The sequence below is a fragment of the Schistocerca serialis genome, chromosome 3 (genome assembly GCF_023864345.2).
Source record: "Schistocerca serialis cubense isolate TAMUIC-IGC-003099 chromosome 3, iqSchSeri2.2, whole genome shotgun sequence".
Taxonomy (NCBI): Eukaryota; Metazoa; Arthropoda; class Insecta; order Orthoptera; family Acrididae; genus Schistocerca; species Schistocerca serialis.
The window spans coordinates 375419299-375445689 of NC_064640.1; the positions used below are offsets into that span (position 1 = coordinate 375419299).

Below are 26391 nucleotides of genomic sequence, written 5' to 3' on the forward strand. Positions count from 1 at the left end.
TTCACACTGGCTTTATTGCTGGCGTAGCGCAATCACAAATGAGTTTGCTACGTCAGATCATTTTTCTCGAGATTGATGACAGACACCTCTACCAACTAATAAAGAAAAATTCAATATGTTAGCTAAATGTCATACGCAGCAACATATTAAGTAGTATGCACCAAACGCAAAATCATAGCGACTTCTATTTTTCATTGCAAACTTTTCCGAATTTTTCCACAAAAATATCATATAACGGAACGATGGGCACATCTTCATAAACCTGACAAATAAAGCTACACACACCAAAAAAAGTTTTGCATCACCCCAGTTCTGAGAACTCCTGAAGATAGACGTTGACTGTGGATATTGTATCATAGACACAGTCCCTTTGACTGTTCAGACATGTCGCTAAACCCGCGCAAAGATGTAAACTACCATACATTAACAAAAAAAAAAAATGTGTGAAATCTTATGGGACTTAACTGCTAAGGTCATCAGTCCCTAAGCTTACACACTACTTAACCTAAATTATCCTAAGGACAAACACACACACCCATGCCCGAGGGAGGACTCGAACCTCCGCCGGGACCACATATATTAGCATCGCCTATTAGACGGAGGGGGTCCGACAGCCGATCAGTTCCAGTCATTCCACCAGGAAGAAGGTACACGGGTCGTGTTGTCTGTAGTTCAACCATGCCTGCACGGTCAATACCGCGGTTCGATCGCGTCCGCATTGTTACTTTGTGCCTGGAAGGTCTCTCAACAAGGGAGGTGACCAGGCGTCTCGGAGAGAACCCAAGCGATGTTGTTCGGACATGGAGGAGATACAGAAAGACAGGAACTGCCGATGACATGCCTCGCTCAGGCCGCCCAAGGGCTACTACTGCAGTGGATGACCGCTACCTACGGATGATGGCTCGAAGGATCCCTAACAGCAACGCCACCATGTTGAAAAAGGCTTTTCGTGAAGCCATAAGACGTCGTGTTACGACTCAAACTGTGTGCAGTAGGCTGATGCGCAACTTCACTCCCGATGTCCATGGCGAGGTCCATATTTGCAACCACGACAACATGGACCGCTCAGGATTGGCATCACATTCTCTTCACCGATGAGTGTCTCATATGCCTTCAACCAGAAAATCGTCGGAGACGTGTTTTGGAGGCAACCCGGTCAGGCTGAACGCCTTAGACTTACTGTCCAGCGAATGCAGCAAGGTGGAGATTCCCTGCTGTTTTGGGGTGGCATTATGTGAGGCCGACGTACGCCGCTGGTGGTCATGGAAGGCGCCGTAACGGCTGTACGATACGTGAATACCATCCTCCGACCGATAGTACAACCATATCGACAGCATATTGATGAGGCATTCGTCTTCATGGACGACATTTTGCGCCCCAATCGTGCACATCTTGTGAAAGACTTCCTACAGGATAACGACATCGCTCGACTATAGTGGACAGCATGTTCTCCAGACGTGAACCCTATCGAACATGCCTGGGATAGATAGAAAAGGTCTGTTTATGGACGACGTGACCCACCAACCACTCTGACGCGTTGAGGAGTGGGACAATTTTTTGCGGAATAGTTTCTGTAAAATCGTTTGAGGAAGACTGCATGGCGTGCGCCTCGTTTCTGTCATCGGCAACTGGGCAAAAGATGGCAAACACTTGTCGGCCTCGCCTTCGGAACAAACTAATGAACTCGCCCAGCGCTTTGGACGAAAACTGGTCCCTGCGCATATGCCACGGTATCCCGTGCGGACTTTACTTTAGGATGGAAGCAAATATGATCAATTTTTTGTAGAAATATTTTTATTGACACGACACGACGAGCGGTGCTGTTATGTGAGTGGCCACCATGGCACCGCTCCAGAGGCCCACAGCTCACAAGACAACGTGTGATGAATTCTTACTCTGCAGCAGGTATAACAGGAGCTGAATAAACACATTTTTTACAAGACTATTTCATTGATTGGTAACCCAGAGCGGCTACTGTAGTAGCGTTAAAATAAAAATAGGAGAAAGAGAAAAAAGTTCATTTTCCCAATGAGGTCTTTAGAACCAGGCTTATAAAGTATGTGTTTGTGTTCAGACATGTGTAAAGGAAATGACTATGTCCATTCATAAGGGAGGTATGGATTTGACGTCGACTACTGTAATAGCAAAGGGAAGAGTATGTCAAGTCATAAGAATGGTACTGATATTTCTATTTCCAGAGCCACAGCCGTAAACTGGATATATTTCCGATACTTCGCTCATTGTCGAATGTTGTTCAAATGAGATCGCGATCGCAATATTTAGTTGTAAGCATAGGGATAAAAAATATATATATAACCGATTTCTTAGGGTGGTGATTCTACCTGTGCGTGCTAGCCGCGCAGCACCGGTGACCTGTGCGGGGATCATTCATGTTTCCCACTAACGGTAGTAGCTGTCCGAATGGAGAGGCCTGTTGGAGTGTAGAAATGTAGATGACATAACCGTGTTGCCCTCTAGACGACCGAATAGCGAACTAATACTTGGTATGTGTTGGATAGCTTTCGTGATCGCGTGGAAATTTGAGAAGATCGAATATGGAGCTGTGTTTGTGCTGGACAGTTATTCCCTCCAATGTAAATTGTTCGGTTGTCTGCTTCTGCACATTTCACTCCTTTATTTAGTTGAGGAAAGATCGATTGTGGTGTGTGCATCTAGCATGTGAAAGACACGTTTGTCAGTTCTCGACACATGAGAAACAACTTATTTTACCTTGTAAATTATAGGGGTGATTTGGAATCTGCTACGCCACCAACATCATAATTCGCGAGTGGAAATATCAGTTTCCTCTATTTTTTTTCGAGTTTCCGCGTAAATGACTTCGCAGACGTGACAAGTTTCTAGTTAGTCAGTGGTTTACAGCACGACACACCTAGCTAAAGTTTCAGGTTTGTAGAGAAATAATTTCCAGTCTATATCTTCGGAATTATGTTGCACAAGCGACCGGTTGAATACTGCTGTGCGCTTGATATCGAGAAGTACCGCGAAAATGGTATTATGGAAAATCATGCGAAAATACATGCGGTCTTGTAAACCCAGAGTGTGGAGATGGGTGTAGAAAAAGCTAGAAAGCAAGCAGGTCCAGACCAGAAAGAGTAACGCGTTTGTGCCGAAGGGGAACGAGCCCGATTTTGTAGAACAGTTCTGAGAGTGACTCTGGTCCACTGAGGGCGCTCTTGTCATCCGTCAGGGGTGGATGACCGCGGACCTCACAGGGAAATATCTAGTACTGCGAGGAGTGTATAGGATGCTGTCTGTCTTCGTGGTATATGTACGAATGTCGTAAAAGGGCTGATTTTGTATGGTGCAGGATACGAATTGTATGTTTACTACATCGACACGGTACCCGGTGATATATTGCTGGGTTGGAGAACTGTTTCGCACTCTGATATTCAAGCTACTGACCTCAGTGGGAGAGCAGTGTAATTGAGTAAGAGTCTTTCCGTATTTGACGATCTGCTGGCCACTTGGCAGGGTTTAATTGTTGGTGCAATGTGGTGATCTGTACAACATACAATCATAATGCTCTATTCATTCACAAGACATCCTTTGTGCCAGGACATAGGAGCATCTACAGACTGATTGGAAGAAGATGGAGGCAAGGTATGTACGGAAAGTTCCGAGAAAGCAAGTGTTGAAAGACAAGTTGAAGCAGACCATCCATCTCTGGCTGGGATGTCGTCACTCATCCGCCACTGTGGCATTAGGACATTTCCAGATCTGTACCTGTAGGATACCAAAAATTCCGGCCATTTTTTTTTCTCTTCTCTAAAACAGTGCTTCGAAATCTGTTTACGTAATTGTTCTGATTCCCCCCCGTCAGCGCTTGGAGAGTGCTCTCTTTCCAAACAACAAGAATGCCTTTATAATTAACGGTGTTTTCGCGAGCATGCACGGGCTTTTAGCGGTGAGAACGTTTAACGTTTCTGAGACATATATTGATAGCAGGACTGTGGTGTCACCGCCAGACACCACACTTGCTAGGTGGTAGCCTTTAAATCGGCCGCGGTCCGTTAGTATACTTCGGACCCGCGTGTCGCCACTATCAGTGATTGCAGACCGAGCGCCGCCACACGGCAGGTCTAGAGAGACTTCCTAGCACTCGCTCCAGTTGTACAACCGACTTTACTAGCGATGGTTCACTGACAAAATACGCTCTCATTTGCCGAGACGATAGTTAGCGTAGCCTTCAGCTACGTCATTTGCTATGACCTAGCAAGGCGCCATTACCAGTTACTATTGACATTGTGAGTAATGTACCGGCAAGACCTACGTTCACCATTAATGGATTAAAGTTAAGTATTCCACCAGCTACGTCCGTTTTTTCTAAATTCTAATTTCCTTGTCCTGTTCCAGACCTCACGCCAGCCTGCGTGAGCTAAAACGCGTGCCTTTCGGTTTCCTCTAGTAAAACGATGTTGGCTCTCCTGCCAACCCACAACAAGACGAACATTTTGCGCAATGCGTCAGTCACGCTGGGAATGCGTGCATGGCTAGGTGCAGTTCGCATGTCCTGTTAGGATCGCTAGGAACAATGCTCCCTGTGCTATTCTGTGATGTCAGTATCCGCAGGTATCGTGTCAGCAACCATGAACACACGTGCTGCCCAGAGGCGTCTCGCATATTGGACCAGCGTGAGCGCACCTTGGAGTTCTGTGACATCAGTATAACACTCGAAGAGCTCTAACTGCATACCCAAAAATAGACCCAACTTTCACTTGCTTGCTGTAGTCAGCAGCTGCGTGAGAGTGATGGCTCGTGCTGGCCGACGTTTGGTGGAGGCTCATGGTTGCGTCGACACGCGCGGCCCCTTGGAGCATCTGCATTCCGAAAAATGGGTCTTCTCTCCCGTCCGGTTGCGTCAGCAATGGTGCCTAGGTGATCACGTATTTCGAGAGGAATTTCTCAGGTGTCAAGTATGAAAGGGACGCCGCTGCCTCATGCTTGGGGGACCCTAACGAGCACCTGTGCATGGCCTGGCAGCTGCCGGTGCATCCTGACTTCTGGGAGCATGTGCGGTAGCCTCCTGTGCGATCCAGGCGCCAGGGGGTGGCGGGTGGTGCCTGTGCACGTTGTTTGCATGTCTGTTGCATTATTTTGCGAGCAGGTCTGTAGGCTGTGCTACTCGTTATTTGGACTGTTTACGAGTTGATTTCGTGTCTGCACATCAGTGTACTGCATTATTTAGGGGGAGTTTTCATGTCTGTGTGCTGTGTACTGAAATTATTTCGGTAATTTAGGAGTTGGTTGCGTGTCTGCAGAGTGTTATTTCAATAATTTACAGGTAGTTTACAGGTTTGTAGGCTGTTTGGCGTGACCACAAGCATGTTAGAGCATGCTTTTTGTATCTGTGTGATAAATACACTATCTAAAATCAATTCCTAAATAAATTGTTCCAAAATAAATAAAGTACACTCCTTCCTCTTTCCAGCAGCCCAGTGCAGGCTGAGCCATTTCCCCTCCAGATAGCCATCTTGGGTTACGTCACAGAATGGACGACAGTGGCCTCTGGTGGCGGTACTGTGTACTAAGTCATTTGGATGCAGGATCCCACGGCAACCACACTGTTTCCTACAATTTCCCCTACCATCTTGGATTATGTCATGGAATGGACGACAGCGCCGTCTGGTGTCATTACTGTGTACTAATTCAGTTGGACTCCGGACCCCATGGGAATCACACTGTTTCCCGCCATTTGCCCCCACTCCAGACCGCCATCTTGGATTGTGTCATGGAATGGACGACAGTGCCCTTGTGGCAGTACTGTATACTAGGTCAGTTGGACTCCAGACGCCATGGCGACTACAGTTGATGGTGGTACTGCCTCTAATTGTTAAAATAAATAGTGCATGCTAAATAGAGACTTATGTCCAGCACAGGTCAAGTCCCCTTCTCGCCATTTCCTAGGACGAGGTGGTGGTCGGATAACTTAGGTTAGTGGAGGTAGCCCAATTGCGCTTTCTTTCTTGCCATTTTCTTAGGTTAGTAGAGATAGCCCAATTGACTTATACTTCCCACCAGTTCCTAGGAAGAGGTGGCGGTCGGATGACTTAGGTTAGTGGAGGTAGCCCAAGTGACCTATCTTCCCACCATTTTCTTTGGTTAGTAGAGGTGTGTTGCATTGTCCTGATGGAATTTGTACTTCCCGCCATTTTCTGGGGGAGGGGACAGGGGAGGGAGTTAGGTTAGTGGAGGCAGCCCAACTGACCTATCTTCCCGCCAAAATCCGCCATCTTGGATGACGTCATGCGCTGTTGCCAAGTCTATAGGCCATCTTGGATGACGACGGCGTCGCCATCTTGGACACATCTGGTAACAATGGAGGGTGGGGCCCTACCAGCCTAGTCCCAGTACTATTGTAGAGGCACTGGGTGCAGTCGCGTGCCCGCCTATATCCATCTTTGGCGGCTGGATTTCACCTGGGAATGATTTGTGTGAAGTTAGGCAGAAGCATAATCTAGTGCGTGCTGTGTGAGCCTTGTACCACGTCTGACTGTAACTATGTCGCGCCTGTCTGGAAGCTGGCCGTGCAGTGTGACGCCCTCTCTGTGTATAGCTGTGTTCAATGTCTTTGTAGGACACAGCATAATGTAAGCGGCAAAGAGACCTTGAGAAACCAGGATATATGCATTGGACGTGAGAGCAGAATGTGCAGGCTGTCCTTTGCTCAGTAACTAGGATTGTATTGTATTGTATTGTATTGAACTGGGGACCTAGAAACGACGGAGAGGCTTCGTCCCCGCTGTAGCCCTCAGTGGTTCACAACCCCACAACAGGCTACAGCAGTCCACTCACACCATCGCCACCCCACACCGAACCCAGGGTTATTGTTAGTTTCAGCCCCCAGTGGACCCCCCCCCCCCCCCTCCCAGGAACATCTCACACCAGTCGAGCGTAACCCCCTATGTTTGCGTGGTAGAGTAATCATGTGTACGCGTACGTGGAGACAGTGTTTGCGCAGCAATCGTGGATGTAGTGTAACTGAGGTGGAATAAGGGGAACCAGCCCGCACTGGCCGAGGCAGATGGAAAACCACCTTAAAAACCATCCACAGGCTGGCCGCTTCACCGGACCTCGACACTAATCCGCCGGGCGGATTCGTGCCGGGGAACGGTACGTCTTCCCGCCCGGAAAGTCGTTGCGGTAGACCGCACGGATAACCGGGCGGGCTAGTAACTAGGATAATTTACTTGTTATTAGGCCTATAAACACTTTCCGGGTCAGCTTCATTTTCTCAGCACTTTACAACTACGGAACTATAATGTGTCTGAACAATTCGAGAATTGAAGTCGGATGGCCGTGATTATGGTCTATGGACACTGATTATTCTCTTTAACGGGAGCAGGTTAGCCTACACCTCAGAAAACCATGTTTATTCGCCCAGAGAAGTCAATTCCTTCAAGAGTGTTGGTTACAAATGAATGAGCAAGGTTACCATTTTATGTCACGTCGACATCGAGGTTGCGAAATATGGACCTTTAGCTTAGTCGGATAAGCAAACAAACCGATGCATTGCTGCAGGAATCATTTCAGCATACAAATGTCAGAAGGGGTGGCGCAGTGATGGGTACACGGGAGGCGCCATTCTGATTAACGTTTTCTGTGTTTTTCCCAAACTGAATATCGAGATGGTTACTTTGGTACGGACATGGCCCACTTCCTAGTTCTATCAGAAGTTGTACTGTATCTCTAATTACTCATCGACAGAATGCTGAAGCCAAACCTACTTTCCTACCCCCAATGCGAACACCGTATATTAACCATTAGGCCACTTCCCGCTGTCGTTAGCGATGAGCCTAAAATACAGGATATAAACGACTTTCACTACTGTTTTTCAGCATGTAATACTCGCCGCCACTTACTGCGTGTGCATCTTGCTCGTAGGCCAGATTCTAGAGACATAATATATGCGCGGTGATATTATTCATGTGATGCATAGTCCCACTTTCGGCTACCCCGTCTCCTGGGGTCACGGCAAACACGTCGCACGGAGATGGCCCTTGGTCATAATTTTTTTTCCATAGTAGATTTTTAACAAATAGCATTAGAAGTAAATTAGAAGGTTTTTTTGTTTTCGATTCACACAATCTCTTAAATTTAATCATAAGCGATAAGTAAAAAGGAAAATATGAATACTATTAAAACCTATAGATTTTTCCCTTACCTCTTTGGGAAATTAACTGCCAGGAAACAAACACCACTTGCAGATGGTGGAATAGCAGTTCATAAATCATCACTGAAGCCTTCGTTAAGTGATTCTAGACCTCGCTTTCCTGGTCCTGGACTTTGATTTGGAACTCTAATTGTGTGTTGCTTTGCAACGCATTTCATCTATACTGATTTGTACTCGTGCTACTTGCAGTCGTTTGTGGCACCGTCTCAACGTCGATCTTGGTTTTTAAGCTTTACATGGCACGTGGAAAGCGACGTGCCTAGTTTGTCAGACCGACACAGATCAGTATGTTTTATCAGATTATACAGATCAAAAAGGAGTACCACGCGGGAATGGCTCAAGGATGTACAAATTATTGCCTAATAACTACAGGAGTTGGACAAAAATATGGAAACATCAAAAACGACGCATTAACTTGCCTAATACGGTTTGAGAAACCCGTTGACGTTCAAAAAAGCTTTGCCTCCTCGGACTAGATATATAGAGTACCTGTAAGGTTTCCAAGGGAATCTTATACCATTCTTCCTGCAAAATAGCGGCAAGTTCAGGTACCGATGATGGAGGTGGGCAGTGATCAGGCAACCTTCTCCGCAAAGTAAACCACAAAGGTTCCATAATATCACAACATGTGACTGTTGGCCAGGAAAGATGCGAAAATTTTAGGCTCATCAGTGATGACCGCGGGAGGCGGCGCAATCGTTAATACGCATTCGCATGCGGAAGAAGGAACATAAATTCGGTTCAAATAGTTCAAATTGGTCTGAGCACTATGGGACTTAACATCTGAGGTCATCAGTCCCCTAGAACTTAGAACTACTTAAACCTAACTAACCTAAGGACATCAGACTCATCCATGCCCGAGGCAGGATTCGAACCTGCGACCGTAGCGGTCGCGCGGTTCCAGACTGAAGCGCCTAGAACCGCTCGGTCACACCAGCCGGCGATAAATTTGGCTTTAACGTCCTGTTGACGGCAAGTTATCAGAAATAGAACGTGGACGTGGAAGGAAATTGAGGAAATTGTCCTTTTCGAAGTAACTATCCCGACGTTCAATTTAGGAAAAGCTCATAAAATACTAACGATGGCGACTCCGGTGTACCAATCAGTGGGTCACCTCCCTCGACACTTGTGTACTGAAATGATTTCTTCCGCAATGTATCGGTTAGTTTGCTTATCCAACTAAGCTGCAGATCCATCTTTAGTGACCTCGTTTGTGACGACTACTCTGTAAGGAATTGACTTCTCCAGTGCACTAAGCATGATCTTCTGAGGTCATGACTGGTATAAGCTAACCTGCTCTCCTTAAAAACCACACTCTAAGATAAAAAACGACGCAGAACGAAAGAGTTATGTAAATTATTCAAAAATTTATATTCATACAAGTATCGACGGGAAATTCACAACTGTGAACTTTGGCGGCCGATAGATCAATGTGTGTCGCTGTAGCGCCAATTCACTGCGCTGCTGTGTGTGTGTGAAATGTGTGTGAAATCTTACGGGACTTAACTGCTAAGGACATCAGTCTCTAAGCTTACACACTACGTAACCTGAATTATCCTAAGGACAAACACACACACCCATGCCCGAGGGAGGACTCGAACCTCCGCCGGGACCAGTCGCACAGTCCATGACTGCAGCGCCCAAGACCGCTCGGCTAATCCTGCGCGGCATACTGCGCTGCTGGCAAAGATGGTAAAGAGGGGACATGTCGATACCAGGGTATAAAAACTTTGCGAATTTCAGTACGTGTACTCAGTTGGAGAGTAACTACGTCTTGCAGACAGGCGAATGGACAATATAAGCACACGTAAGCGTTTGGTGACGATGTGTAATTGGGCTCAAAGAAGCTGATTGGAGTAATCAGCGTATGGCTCGAGATATGAACAGGAGCTATGCCACGACATTGGCAGGGATGTGTGAACCATGGCCAAACAAAGTCATGTAGGATGTGATCGATCTAGAGAGACGCCAGAACGTGAAGACCGAGCAAGAGTCAGAGGGGCATTCAGAACCCAGGATTCATCACCGCCATACATCCGACGTACAACTTGCGCTTCAGTGACCACAAGGACCATTAATAGGCACCTCACAGAAAGGGGGCTGAGCTCTCGGCGCACCTTGAGCCTATTATCATTGACCTCTGTACACCAACAAGCCTGTTTGCTGTGGTGCGGGGCACATTCATCCTGGAATACCGTTGACTGGAAAAGAGTTGTCTTCAGTGATGAGTGCCGCTTAGAACTGAGGCGCGATGACCAGCGAAGACATGTCTTAAGACGCCCCAGGTAACGGTGGGATGCCAATCTGACTATCGCTCACCATACGGCACGACAAAATGGTTCAAATGGCTCTGAGCACTAGGGGACTTAACATCTGAGGTCATCAGTCCCCAACATCTGAGGTCATCAGTCCCCAAGAACTTAGAACTACTTAAACCTAATTAACCTAAGGACATCACACACATCCATGCCCGAGGCAGGATTCGAACCTGCGACGGTAGCAGTCTCACGGTTCCGGACTGAAGGGCCTAGAACCGCACGGCCACCGCGGCCGGCACGGCACGGCAACCGGGACTAATGGTGTAGGGTGCAATTTCATTTCACCACAGCATTTCGTCGGCATCCGCCGTACCCTTACGGCACAGCTACACGTCGACGACCTTCTATGGCCCGGTTTCATGCCCTTCATGGCAAGCCACCATGGGCTTACATTTCAGCAAGATAATGCCCGCCCGCACACGGCGGGAGATTCCACTGCTTGTCTTCATGCTTGTCAAACTCTACCTTAGCCAGAAAGGTCGCCGAAACTCCCCCAACTGAGAACGTTTGGAGCACTGTGGGCTGGACCGTCCAACCATCTCGGATTTTTGTCGATCTAACGCACGAGTTAAACCGAATTGGGACTATATCCATCAAGAGAAAATCCAAAAACCATATCAGTCAATGCCAAGTCGAACAACTGCTTGCATAAAGGCCCAGAGATGGACCGATGTGTTATCGACATCCTCAATTTGTGAAGTTCTTTCTCTTGAATAAATCATCCAAGTCCTCAGACTGTAATCGTTTGCCTCTACATGTACATCACATCTACCGATTCCCGTCCCATTCGGCTAATTCCTCCGTGGTGCATCCTTTTTTGTCTTAGACTGTATGATCATTGCCATTGGCCATAATCACGTTTTCTCGAATTGTTCAGACAAATTACTGTTTCGTAGTTTTATAGCGTTACGAAAATGAAGCTGGCCCGGAAATTATCCTAGTTACTGAACATAGAAGTGACAGCGTATTCTGCTCTCATATCCAATGCGTCTGTTTCGGTTTCCCAAGATCTCTTTGCTATTTATTTTGTGCTGTGTCCTTCAAAGATACGGTACAAAGCTATACACAGAGAGGGCGCCACGGTGCACGGCCAGCTTCCAGACTGGCGCTACATAGCTACAGTCAGACGCGGAACGCGGCTCACACAGCACACACTAGATTATGCTTCCGCCTAACCTCACACAAATCGTTCCCAGGTGAAAATCCAGACGCCAAACCCGGATATAGACGGACATGCGACTGCACACAGTGCCTCGACAGTTAGTTCGCCAGTATCAGCACTGCGCCTGAAGACGGCGTCAGGACTATTCTACAGTTATCGTCCAGAAGAGCCCAACTGGACATTCCGCTAGTTAAAGTAGTTATCGTTCACTGGATTCACGATGAGACCAGTGTTCAGACATAGATGAGTGCAGTGAACATTTAATTACATTGCCACTCATCATCTTCACAGTAATGTATAGTATGTTTAGTTAATAAAGTATTGTGAATTATTTCTAATCCGTGTTGCCATAATTTCTGCCACAGTTTCTTCCACAGTTTGCCTATACCTTTTTGGACCTGTGACGTGGCTGTATAGATGCTGCATGCAAGCAAGGCACCTCAGTAATAGAAACTACTTTCTGTGGTAGGGTGTTCTTTTCTGTCACATTCACATCTTAGCCGTCAAAGGCACTTGGTGAATACTACAGATTAATAGAATGCTGCAGACACTTTCCGGGCCATTTTTATTTTGGCAAATAGGCCAAAGTATACAAGGTGCAGAAAAACATTCTGATAATAAGGGCACATCAGTGCAAGCGGCCACCGATTAGAGAAAAATTGTCGACACGCCACCAGATCCAAAATGCCCCGTTGTACAGCAGTGTCTATGGAACGACAGTCTATCAGCACCGAGCACGCAGAAGTCTGTGCATTTAAAATAACTTGTCCCATCTAATACCTCGTACGCTAAAGAGCGCAGTACCCAATTACATTAGCTGAAGACAAAGTTTTCAGCTGAAATGTCAAAAGCAATGCAAACTTCAAATTTCTGTCAATGGCTGGTCGCACTATACGAGAATTTTCTGTAATGTTTACTGGGTAAAGCTTGTCAATTAAAACAACTACGCTGAAAGAAGAGTAGTGCCATTACATCGTTGAGGAAACAAGCTGTACTGCAGAACCAGAACTACAGTAAGACAGTCGGCATATGGTACTGATAGGTGTAACCTTATTATTAATGAAATCTGAAGGCCATACGTAGCAATTTTTGTTAATGTACTGAGAGCTTGAATGAACGTTTATGCTAACAAGTACAGTAGATCAGTAATAGTTAATTAAGACATTAGTGAAAAGAAAACAGAAATTAAAATGCAAACATCTTTTTTCTCGAATCACGGTTTATTTCATTTTATTTATTTATTTTACAGCAAATGCTTGAAATTCCTGGCTCGAAGTGCAATGAACTACAGCGTAAACAGCAGTTGATTATTCCAACAAAATCGCACTGCTAGGAAGATTCTAACACGTTCGTGCACCGGACGAACTTCCGTGCGCTCGTCTCTGATTCGCTGTTTTTCATGGCCATAGTTCCAGAGAGGTGTATTTCCGTCTATGGTTACATGAAACATTTTGATCTCTCTAAGCACTATGGGACTTAACATCTGAGGTCATCAGTCCCGTAGACTTAGAATTACTTAAACCTAACTAACCCAAGGACATCACACACATCCATGCCCGAGGCAGGATTTGAACCTGCGACCGTAGCGGTCCCGCGGTTCCAGACTGTAGCGCCTAGAACCGCGCGGCCACTTCGGCCGGCTGCCTTTTGCAAAGACGAATGAAATGGCACGTAAATCTAGCAACTAGCCCATTCATACAATTAAGAGATGCTCTAAGAGAAAGACAGTCCTTAATTTTTTAAATATTGTACAGTGTAATTGTTCATGAATGATGGTATTTATCACAATCGATGAATATGTAATGCCCTCGTCAATGTGCCAGGAATCGCAGCTTGGAGAAGGAGTCCGTTTTAACAAATATCTCCTTTTATTAGTATTGATGTGACGTGTCCTTAGTCGGTTAAGAGTAACGATATGAAACTTCCTGGCAGATTAAAACTGTGTGCCGGACCGAGACTCGAACTCGGGACCTTTGCCTTTCGCGGGCAAAGGTCCCGAGTTCGAGTCTCGGTCCGGCACACAGTTTTAATCTGCCAGGAAGTTTCATATCAGCGCACACTCCGCTGCAGAGTGGAAATCTCATTCTGGAAGTGTAACGATGTCTCTTCTCTTTTGTGCGCCAAGTTGAAAAACTGAGCGTGGCGTGGGATCTGCAGCTGAATCTCCCAATACCATGTGCCTTTGATGTTACGGTCTATGTCCACATTTTTTCTCCATTCCGTTTTTACTTGGCTATAGAGTCCACTTCAAAAATCGCTGTATGGTAGTGGAATATAGATGGTAGGAAGGTGCTGCGCCATTTTCACCAGTTGATCTGCACGTTCGTTGCCTCTAATTCAAAGATGTACCCAAATCCATTTAAGATGAACCCGTTGACGCAGCTCTTTTGACGAGTCACAGTGCTGTCATGGCTAAAACAGGTAGTAGCCTTCGGTTTGTCCGAAGAATACTTGGGAAATACAATCTGTCTACAAACGAGATTTCTTGCGAATTACTCGTGTCATAAATTTTCTAATGTTGCTTAAGTGTGTAGGACTCCTATCAAATAGGACTGAAACGGGATATTAAACGTAAACAGAGAGGGGCAGTACGATTGGTGACAGGAGATGGTGAGAGAGTATCACAGGGATGCTGAAAGACCGGAACTGGCAAACGCATGAAGATGTACGTAACCTATCCCGGTAAATCCTACTTACAGGTTTACAAGAACTGTATATAATCGTTCATTCTAGGAATATGTTAGGCGTAGTCAAATGAAAACGAGGCAGTTGGGAGAAAGTAAGCAAGCCGTTTATTGTTTCAAAAGTAATCGCCATAACTTAATAAATATGTCCTACTTTGAGACAAGACAGTGAACGCCTTCAGGGAAAATTAGATTGCCTATGGAATCATGATTTAACCCAGGCTTGCACCTCTTCGTCCAAAGCAAATTGGCGGTTTGCATGTTGCCACTGTTGTTTAGATTACGCTGTAGAAGCTTCGTTGGGAAGTCCTTATGTATCTTCCATGCATGCCAGATATCCTCTTCCCCCGGCCCCCACCCCCCACCCCCTGTGATTTCCGTATACTTAGAGCTCTGAGGAAAGGTATTCGTGGCCGTCGACTTGCTTCGGACGAAGGGGTGCACGCATGGGTAACAATCATAGTTCCGTAGGCAACGGCAAGCATCTTCCCATGAAGGCATTGACCGTCTTGTCTCACAGTTCAATAGTTTTATTACGTTATGGCGATTACTTTTGAAGTAATAAACAGTTACTTACTTTTATCCCATCTGCCTTGTTTTTATTTGACTACCCCTTTTATTTGTGGAGGCCTGTCTCAGCTACCTCACGTTATACAGTAATGGTCATGCCAAAACATTATAGCCACTGCCCACGGCGAATATGTACGCTGCCTCTTGCCACCGCGGGCCTGTTACGCGGTTAACTGAAGTATATAATCGGAACAGTGACGAATAGGGAATCGTTCTAGCGACGATGCAGGCCACAAAGAGGGAAATCCATTGACATGTCTATATTTGCATCCATACTTCGCAAGCCACCATACGGCGCTTGGCGGAGGGTACTCTGTACCACTGCTAGTCATTTCCTTTCCTGTTTCACGCGCAAACAGAGCGAGGGAGAAACGACTGTCTGTATGTCTCTGATAAGCCCTAATTTCTCGAATCTGATCTTCGTGGTTCTTACGCGAAATGTATGTTGGCAACAGGTACATTACGTATGTAGATTGTGGACAGCTGGGAATGTGGGTCTCACGGAAAGCGTGCAAGAGATAAGTCCTTGCAGTCGCGCTATTCATCTGTGTCCTCGCTGGCTCAGATGGATGGAGTGTTTGCCATGTAAGCAGGAGATCCCGCGTTCGAGTCCCTGTCGGGGCACACATTTTCAGCGGTCCCCATCGAAGTATATCAACAACGCCTGTCGGCAGCTGAGGGCTTCAATTAATTATAATTTGTAACAGTAGAATCGTTCTGCGTGCAGCATCAAATGCCGGTTCTCTAAATTTCCTCAGCAGTGTTCATCGAAAATATCGTCGCCTTCCCCCCAGGGATTCCCATTTGAGTTCCCGAAGCATCTCTGCAATATCTGCGTGTTGTTCTAACCTACTGGTAACAAATCTAGCAGCCCGCCTCTGAATTGCTTCGGTGTTTTTCTCTAATCCGACCTGGTTGGATCCCCAGCAGTACTCAAGAATAGGTCATACTAGCGTCCTATATGCTGTCTTCTTTAAGGATGAATCACAATTTCCGAGAATTCTCCGAATGCTGAAAACATACAACAGTCAAGATAGTATAAATATTTGTGTATTGGAAACAGTCGGTTTCGACGGACTTTGCTTTCGCCTTCAGGTCTTAAAAATCTTTTTGCTATGAAACGTGTTTATTTTACGTTGGGCCTCGCCCCAGGTTGCCATGTGGATATAGATCAGCACATTACAAAGGGTTTGTCATTACCAAAATAACGCAAAGCACTTTGTGCAAATGGTCATGTCCATGTATACATCGTTTGGTGAGCGATCACAAGGTGCTTTATGTTTATAAATATTTTAGTTATGACACACCTTTTATAATGTACTGGTTTTATCCACATGACAGCTTGTGGTGAGGTCCAACGTAAAATGAACACGTTTCATAACAAAAAGATTTTTTAAGTCCTTAAGATGATAGTAAATTCTGTCGAAACCGGTTATTTTAAACCAAGAAATATTTATGCGATCATCAAACTTCTCGTTCTCAAAGAAGTTTATTATATTCAAAGTGAGAATGTGTTCAAGAATTCTGCGGCAAGTCGATGTTAGGGATATTGGTCTGTAATTCTGCGGGCCCGTTCTTTTGCCCTTTTTACACACAGATTCGCAACAAATGCAAGCTAAGTAAGGGACTAATGTCGTAGAGTACTTTTTGTAAAACCGAACTGAGATTCCATCCGGACCTGGTGACTTCTTTTCAGCTCTTTCAGTTGCTTCTCTACGCCAGGAATGCCTATTACTATGTGTTCCATACGGGAGAGTCAAGCGACGATATATTTGTACGATTCAACTGTGAGAACGATTTCTTAAACACGAAATTTAAAAGTTCAGCTTTCCTTTTGCTATTTCCTACTGCCACACTAGACTGGTCAACGAGTGACTGGATGAAAGCGTTAGACCCGGTTAGAGATTGTACACAGTACCAGAATTTTCTCTGGTTCTCGGCCAGAACTTTTGCTGAGGTATGACGCTGGTAGTTATATGCTTCGCGCATAGAACTTTTTACATACGTACGAATCTCTATTAACCTTTGCCTGTCCTTTGTTTCCTCGGCATTTTCCGAGTTTCGTTGTTAAATCACGGTTTGTCTTTTCCGACCGTAATCCACTTCCTAGGCACCTACTTGTCCCTAGAACGATCTACGATCTGCTTAAACTTTGCCCATAATTCCTTTACGTCCATTATGCTGGCACTAAATTACGTCAGTTCATTATCTAAGAGAGATGCTAACAACTGCTTATCTGCTCTTTGTAGCAGAATCACTCTCCTAGCCTTCTTGACTTATTTACTTAAGTAATCGTAGTCGCTGTGATGACTATCACTAATCCCCTTCTATACGGATGCCGTCGGAGGGCGACTTCGATAAAGGAAGGCTCTATGGACCGCCACATTGGGACGAGCGAATCAGAAATGGCGAAGCTGGTCGCCTGTTCGTGTGCTACTGTCGCGAGCATCTGTAGAAAGTGATTGAAGGACGAGGAAGCCCCGAGTACGCTACAATGTGTTGGGCGTCCAGCCTCATAACAGAACATAGCGCAGGATAGCCGGAGATTTATGGCAGGTCTGAAGGCAGCCAAAACTGTTTCGGAACACATCGTTCAGCGCACATTGTTGAACATCAAGTTCCGCAGCAAACGGCACTTATGTGTACCCATAAGCCAACGAAGTCGTCAGTTACCACTGCAGTGCGCTCGGGATCATTCAGACTGATTCCTGGATCAATGGAAACGTATGAGCTGAATCATGTTTCTTGTTACACAGTGTCGATGATTGTGTCGGGATACCCCACCATCCAAGCGATCGACTGCTCCAAACGTGCACCTCGCTACGGATGCAGGCCGATGGGGTAGTGTTATGCTTTGGAGGACGTTCACCTAGGCATCCTGGGTCTTGCAGTGGTAACTGACGACACCGTGACAGCTGTGGACTGCGCGAACATTATTGTCGACCACCTGTACCCTTCATTCCTGGGTGCTGTCGCGCGGGGTAGCAGTGCGGTCTTGGGCGCCTTGCCACGGTTCGGGCGGCTCCTCGGTTCGAATCCTCCCTCGGGCATGGATGTGTGTGTTGTCCTTAGCGTAAGTTAGATTAAGTAGTGTGTAAGCCTAGGGGCCGATGACCTCCGCAGTTTGGTCCCATAGGAACTTGCCACCACCACTCTGGCTGCGATGGTATCTTCCACCACGATAACTGCCTGCGTTGCAAGGTTAGAACCGAAGTTTGAGGAGCATGATAGCGAACTCACGTTGATGTATTGGCCACCAAATTCGCCTGATCTGAACCCGATGGAACATCTAGGACGCCACCAGGAGCCAGCTCTGCGCCCGCAAACAACTGTCCGTAATTTACAAGAATTGCGTGACCCGTACCTATCCATCTGGTGCCGCATCGAAATGTGAATTATGTGCTTCACTAACACACAAATTTGGTCATCTCATGCAAACATAAATGAATAAAAACGCATAGGGGTGTGGAGTGGAATGACCACATTGGTTTATTCTTGTACAACGTCGAAACTTCCTGGCAGATACAAATTGTGTGCCGGACCAAGACTCGAACTCGGAACCTTTGCCTTTTGTGGGCAAGTGCTCTACCATCTCTCTCTCTCTTTTTTAAATCTCATTTTGTTCGTTGCATCTGCTCGGGGCGGACGTCGTAAGACATCCATTTAAGTTCGTTGTTGATCCATTAACTCAGTTTTTTTATTACAGAGGGCAGCTAACCCTCTGACCGAACACGCTGAGCTACCGTGCCGGCCTGAGGTACCAAAGCACGACTCACGCCCCGTCCTCACAGCTTAACTTCCGCAGTACCCCGTCTCCTACTTTCCAAACTTCACAGAAGCTCTCCTGCGAACCTTGCAGAAACTAGTACTCCTGGAAGAAAGGATATTGCGGAGACATGGCTTAGCCACTGACTGGGGAATGTTTCCAGAATGAGATCTTCACTCTGCAGCGGAGTGTGCGCTGATACTAAACTTCCTGGCAACATTAAAACCATGAGCCAGACCGAGACTCGAACTCGGGACCTTTGCCTTTCGCGGGCAAGTGCTTTACCGTCTTTTTTTTTTCTTTTTGTTCATTGTTGATCGTTGTGTTTGGTCGTTGCCGACGTCACAATGACATCCGTTCAAGTTCGTTTGTTGATCCTACCACTCAGCTTTTTTTTTTATTACAGATGCCAACCGGCTCTCTGACCGAACACGCTGAGCTACCGTGCCTGCATCAAGCATGACTCACGCCCCGTCCTCACAGCTTTACTTCCAGCAGCAGTCCTTCGTCATGACGCCGCCACGGTAGTTCAGCGTGTTCTGTCAGAGGGTTTAGCTACCCTCTGTAACAAAAAACTGAGTGAACGGATCAACGAACAACCTGAACGAGTGTCATCGGTCGCCCGCCACGAACAAAGTCAACGAACAAGAGACCAAAATGAGATTAAAAAATAAATAAAAAAATAAAAAAAAGATGGTAGAACACTTGCCCGCGAAAGGCAAAGGCCCCGAGTTGGAGTCTCGGTCCGGCACACAGTTGTAATCTGCCAGGAAGTTTCATATCAGAGCACACTCCGCTGCAGAGTGAAAATCTCGTTCTTGTACAACGTCATTGGGAGGCGTCGTTTCATTTGATAGAATTTTATCCAGAATCAAATGTGTGTGAATTCCTAAGAGACCAAACTGCTTAGGTCATCAGTCCCTAGACTTGCACACTACTTAAATTAACTTAAACTAACTTACGCTAAGACGAACACACACACCCATCCCCGAGGGAGGGGACTCGAACCTCCGGCGGGAGGGGCCGCGCAGTCCGTGACATGATGCCTCAAACCGCGCGGCCACTCCGCGTGGCGAATTTTATCCGACTGCAGTCCGTCCGTGAGTAAGACCTCTATAAAATATTGATGCTGTCTGCCCTGGAATTCTGCTCGAATATGTGGGATCGATGTCCATTTGGGGAAACCAGGGATCTTCAGTGTTGAAGGAATAGCAGTGTAATCCGTTACGCTACGCCTTAGCTCATGAAACTGTCACAGACATACTGAAATGTTCGAATTTGGAGACGCATGAAGAAGAGTGCTAACTATTTGACAAAATTTCTAGAACCATCTTTCTGTGCAGCGATTAGAAATGCAACAGAGATCCGAAATATTCTCGTGATTATGCTGAAAAATGTTATGCTATTTTCAGTTCGCACAGAGGTGTATGCATGATCTGTGAAAGGAAGACGATAGCTCCCAATATATGATGCCAATCATTTGGTAGTGATTTAGAAACCATGCAACTAGGCACGTGTGTATTGTAAGAGCAAGAAATGTTTATAGACGTCCATGGTTCAAAAATGGTTCAAATGGCTCTGAGCACTATGGGACTTAACATCCACGGTCATCAGTCCCCTAGAACTTAGAACTACTTAAACCTAACTAACCTAGGGACATCACACAACACCCAGCCATCACGAGGCAGAGAAAATCCCTGACCCCGCCGGGAATCGAACCCGGGAACCCGGGCGTGGGAAGCGAGAACGCTACCGCACGACCACGAGATGCGGGCAGACGTCCATGAGCATCGGGTTAAGACGTCTGGTTGCTGTGCAAATAGAGAACTGAATGTGAGTATGGAAATACACAGATTATTGTGCGACATTAAACAACTTATCAGCTTCTGATTCGGATATTTACTAACAACAATTTGAACTAGTTACGTTGTGCAAGTGTGTAGAGCAACTATCCTCGAGTGTATGAAATAGAACAATCAAATGTAGAGTTGAGCACCTTCATTCGGCCCACGTATGAACTGTGAAGAGAGAACCAGATCAATGGGGGAACTTAGACAGTCATTACCATATTTTCTAATCCTACATGACACACGATAAACATCTCACACTGTTGCTACAATTAAGCATCATTTGCTGTGACTGATGCAATTTATAGGTACAGAAGTAGGAGTGTCAGTAAAAGGTAATTGTATCTGCATCATCGCCACGATGCTATCCTTTTGGATGGGCGGTGAATAATCTTCAGCATCAGCCCAATGTTGATACAGTTGTTTTCTTCATACTTCGTCGTTGTAAAGAATATTTTTGCGTGTGGATTTAGTTTTCCGTACGCATAATGTTTCTCTTGATAACAACTGATATGCATTCTTGACGTTTCAAGTGGCCACAATCGTCAAATAGTCAGCTTTCACATCTTACGATTGTGAATAAAAAGCTACGTTTTCTGATTACCCCATATAGTAAAATCGTAGAGTTTTTGCAGGTTTTAAGCGTACTGTCGTATAAAATTTCTGTTAACACACTTCAGGCTCGTTCGTAATTAATGATCAGTTTTCATTCAAACAAGATGTTCACAATTTTAGCTTCGCCATTCAAACAGCTACGCTCTGGTCTGTTGTGTATCTGTGACCCTCGACGATTATTTTCATGCGCTTCCAGTCGTTTGGATTTTTTTTTTTTACTTTATTGAGTTTCGACACCTCCCTAAGGGGGCGGGCTGGCAGCAGCTTAGTACGTCGCTCTTCAGCCTACAGAATTTGTTTTAAAAAAATGAAGATAATAAATAATAAAAGTAGGCAGTAAAATCGGTGACTTAAATGGTAAAATGGCGGGAAATTGTGGAACTTAAAACAAATGGTTGGTGATGCTAATAACATACACAGGAAGCAGACAGGTAAAATTATAGACAGCCTGTCGTTTGAAGAGTACGGACTACTGAAGTTTATTGAGACGACTTGTCGGAGTAAGAGTATGTTAAGCATCTAGCCCACTACTGTCAACAAAATGCTGAAACTGTGAAGTTATAGTCAAACCGCAGGTTTATTAACACACACACACACACACACACACACACACACACACACACACACACACAGACGAACAGTATTTAATTATTTCGCACGCAATACGAATCTGGGAATGAAGAGCGTGCCAACTGCGCTTCCTGACGCCTGCTGTTGGCGGGGTCTACGTAGTTACTCTGTTACTGCACAGATGGCGGGCAAATCCTTGCATGGGGTGTGACGAAAGGCAACTGCCGCTTGCGCTTGCCGTCACACGGAAGTGGAACAGTGGTAGGTGAAATACACTCGTCGTTTCTCGTACATCAGAAGAATATTGCAAATTCTGCGACTTCTGAAGAGTTTGCTGACCATGACAACATTGGATTTCGACTGATAAGGCCCATAAGCACAGTTCGAGGTATTTATCATGTCATGTCATTTAACTATACTAACGTAAATGTGTTATATACGTTTCCCATGGCTAAAAAGAAGACAGCTTATTTACAAATACAGGACCGTCAGCGTAAACTATAGTTTAATATTTTCTGTCGTGTAAACGTTCCTTATTACTTTTCCTGACAGATACATTAGAAACTGTTTACTGTACACGTCCTGGTTTCCGATACATAACCTATACTAAGCATTAATTTAGTGTTAAAGATCCATCGTTTTGTTTACGAGTATAACAGGCAAATAAATTGTCAGTTCTCTTCTTGCCTGACACCTCGTTTAATTTAAGAATGTTTGAATTAGATTAAATTATTTCTCTTTGGAAACAGTTGTTGACGTTTGGTTAATCCAAACAAATATTGCTTTGTTTTTATACATAAAAATTAAATACGTTACCGATAGGTTTCTAGAAGTATACTTTTTTGACGTAACTTTCTTTTTGAAACCGCAGTTTGATTAGCGAACACATCCTCACGTGGTACAGCGTTGTTTACTGACGCTCTGAAATGAATGGCAACGTTTAAATAAAGACAGCATTATTACAGAAATAAAGGATTATTATTATGGTAGCAGATTAATGTTTGCACTCTAATAGGATAATCCACTTTGCTTTAGTTCAACACTATAGTAAACTTTTGTGAGTGCACCTCAAAAGAAGGATACCGTATGGATGGAGTTCGTCAGTGACTTATCTGGCATATCAAAATATCGTGTTTACCGTAAGATTGTCAGTTCGCAGCTGTTGGTCTGCGTCACGACTTGAAATACAGTGGCGACTTGCTCTCATCGCGACTGATGAGTTAGCACTTATATCGATGTCGCTCTGGTTGCGCGATATTTATAAAGGCGCGCACAGCATTTAGTATCCAAAATTCTAATCCAGTTTTTTTCTATATTTAGCGAAAAGATGGGCCTACTATGAAAGTCAACCACTAAAAGACTAAAAACCAGAAGCATATGCCTAGTCCAAAAATTTTATCTTCACAATACTTCATTAAAGCGTTCGTGTGACTTCAGGATCATAGAGAGAAGACCACAATTATTCAACACTGAACTGTTTCCGAAGCGGATGTATCTTTCTTTAACCATGTGTAGTGGACTAGCACAGTTTCAGCAAAGTCTACCGGATGAAATATTCTGAAGGACAGTAATATCTAGTACTTGTGCATTACAAATTTCGGTTTACGAAGGTAGTGTACCATCACTGTGTTTATGGACTGGTATTTCAGATCATTTGAGTTAACTACTTTCTCCTACAGACGCGTCGATTCCTAGTTCGATTTGACAAGAGAGTGATTGGGTCTGAAGGAGGAAAAGCAACAGATCAAACTTGCGACTGGCAAGGCTAAGTTCCAATATAATGTGAGAATGAGATTTTTCTATGCCCTAGCTGTCTGAAGAGGCTTTCAACATCACACATTCAGCAACCAAAATAAAGTGTTTATTTTCGTGAATTACATTAAACAAAACTATTGTAATGTCCTTAATTCAGCAAGCAGGAATGCAGATGAAGTGACTAGACCAATCGTGTAAAATTTGCTGTAAACTGTGGAAGTGCTCTAAATTTTTCATATGACTTTCTTTCCAAACTTTACCACCAGAATAGGTCATTGACACTGTTAAGATGTATACCTTCCATATAGATGAAACCAATGTAGGTGAGGACTTGCGAATCCTTTCCTTTGCCCATGAAAGGAAACACCTTGGCTAGATATTCAGTTTTCACCTTAACTAACCACTAATAACAAACTGGGAGCTTCAACTTTTACAGCTATGAACTGAAAGTGAACTGCAGAAGTCCAACTTTAATTACCGTATTGTTGTGGTTTGCAAAGTTATGCATAGCACAGCGAAGTGCATTGGCTGCCAGCGCGGATCGCTTGGATTCTTTATCTTTAAAAAATTAGCCTTATGAGTAATAACTGCTTTAATTTAGCATTTATCTTCAAATTCTCCGAGCAAGCGTCGTTTAAAGAGATGCCATTCTTAAAAGTGATAAAACACGTCTCCTGGAATCCTTGATGCCCAGGGACCACCTAATAATATTTTGGACGTGTAATGTTTGGTAGTCCATGAAATGAACTGCCAGGAATATTTTTCCATCTATATAATATTGTGCAACCAACACTCACGTAGGCCTTCTAACAAGACGCGCGAGAAACGTCAGAGAAATATTTCCGAGACGCCGCATGCAGTTGCGTGCACTGAGGATGATAGTTGTGGGTGCCTTTAGAAATCTTAAGAAAAGCCATGCCTCCTAACATCCGCGATACGAAATGCTCGTGAGTTCAGTCAAATCATTTTTAGCGTGTAACGGGGTTTCTGCTCCTTATTATCTATTACAAACGCGCTTGGCAGCGACAGTAGCCTGTTTCCTAATTTTGAACAAGTCTGGGAGGTGTGAGTCATGGCCACTGGGGAGATGAATCATGCCCTGACTTTAATTAACGTGATAACTGCACTCTTCTCTGGTGTGCGTGAGTACATCTCGCGTCACTGAGTTCGTTCCACTCATGTTGCTCTTCGTTAATTTTCCATAGTTCTTCGTTGCCATCATTAACTTTGAAATCTACGATTTCACAGACTGTTCGGGTCTCGTCACCGTAATGAGTATGACGTACGAGAGGCGTTCAGTAAATAATGCAAAATTTTTTTCTGAAAGCAGGTTGGTTGTATTCAGTGTTCCAATACATTTTGTTACTCCATTTTTTTGGTTGCGAAACCCCACCTTTCAGCATAATCTCCGTCAATACGGTGGCCTTACCCACGCCACTTTACTTACTGGTAGGACCTGTATGCCCGCGTGGTAGCACTCTACAGGTCGACGGCGGTACTATCATCTTGCTTCATCAATAACCTTCCTATCGTCCAGGTATTGTCCGCCCCCGGTAGCTGAGTGGTGCCGGCACGGTAGCTCAGCGTGTTCGGTCAGAGGGCTGCGTGCTCTCTGTAATAAAAAAACTGAGTCAAAGAACCAACCATCAACTTGAACGGATGTCTTGTGACGTCCGCCCAGACCAAACGCAACTAACTACATCGAACAAAAAAAAAGTGGTCAGCGCGACAGAATGTTAATCCTAAGGGCCCGGGTTCGATTCCCGGCTGGGTCGGAGATTTTCTCCGCTCAGGGACTGTGTGTTGTGTTGTTCTCATCATCATAATTTCATCCCCATCGACGCGCAAGTCGCCGAAGCGGCGAAAGACTTGCACCCGGTGAACGGTCTACCCGCCGGGAGCCCCTAGTCACACAACACTTTATTTATCCAGGTATTGCTTCCCGCGGAGTGCATCCTTTACTGGGCCACATGACTGGAAGCCTGAAGGCGTGAGATTCACGCTGTGGGGGGGGGGGGGGGGGATGAGGGGGAACAGTCCGGTCCATTGTAGTTTTGAGAGATCCTCTCGGCTGCGCAGATACGTGTGAGACATTGCGTTGTCATGGAGAAGGAGAAGTTAGTTTGTATTTTTGTGGCGACACATACGCTGAAGTCGTTTCTTCAATTTCTCAGTGTGGCACATAACACGTCAGAGTTGATCGTTGCACAATGAGGGAGCACATCAAACAGAATACTCCCTTCAGAGTCCCAGAAGACTGTCGCCATGACTTCACCAGCTGTGCTTGGAGCGTACCTCCGTTACACACGCCATTTTGAAGCCTACGTACAGCGCCGCCACCTATCGGAAATTCATGAAACCATAGGGGCCGAAGGGGACTTTTCTACGATGTCCACAACTTCCGCATATTTTAACCAAAATTGACTGAGAGTATTGCATTGTTTATTAAACGCTCCTCTTAGTTACAGTAGTTATACTGATAGGCATAGTCAATCATGAATAAAGCTTCAACCTGTGTCGTCACCGAAGTTCCGGCGAGGCTTGAGCGTGCATTTTTCTCGACATCTTTCAGTTACTCAGGCGCAAGCGATGTGCCCATACACACTGACCAAAGCTGTCCATGGCATTAGAGACAGCGTTGCAACACGCTCGCACGCATTGCAGTGTTATTTTGTGATCTACTGTGACGGTTCATATACACGTATACTCTGCAAGCTACCTGATTGTATGGAGGAGTGTACTTCAGGTACCACGACTGATTCGATCTTCCCATGTTCCATACGGGAATGGTGCGTAGCAAAAATGATTATCAATAAACTTCAGAATTAACCATAATTTCTCGAATTTTCTTGTGGTGTTCATTTCGAGAGACGTATGTGGAAGGAAGTAATGTGCTGTACAGCTCTTCCTGGA

General features: G+C 45.2%; 1 protein-coding gene across 1 annotated transcript in view; it reads left to right on the forward strand.

Moving 5' to 3' along the window:
• The window catches only part of LOC126470874 (uncharacterized), a 414964-nt gene that overhangs the window by 31169 nt on the left and 357404 nt on the right, over window positions 1-26391 (forward strand). The window contains exon 2 of the mRNA XM_050098890.1: window positions 21905-22111. Within this exon, the coding sequence (XP_049954847.1) occupies window positions 21905-22111 (207 nt within the window). The remainder of the gene's footprint in view (window positions 1-21904; window positions 22112-26391) is intronic.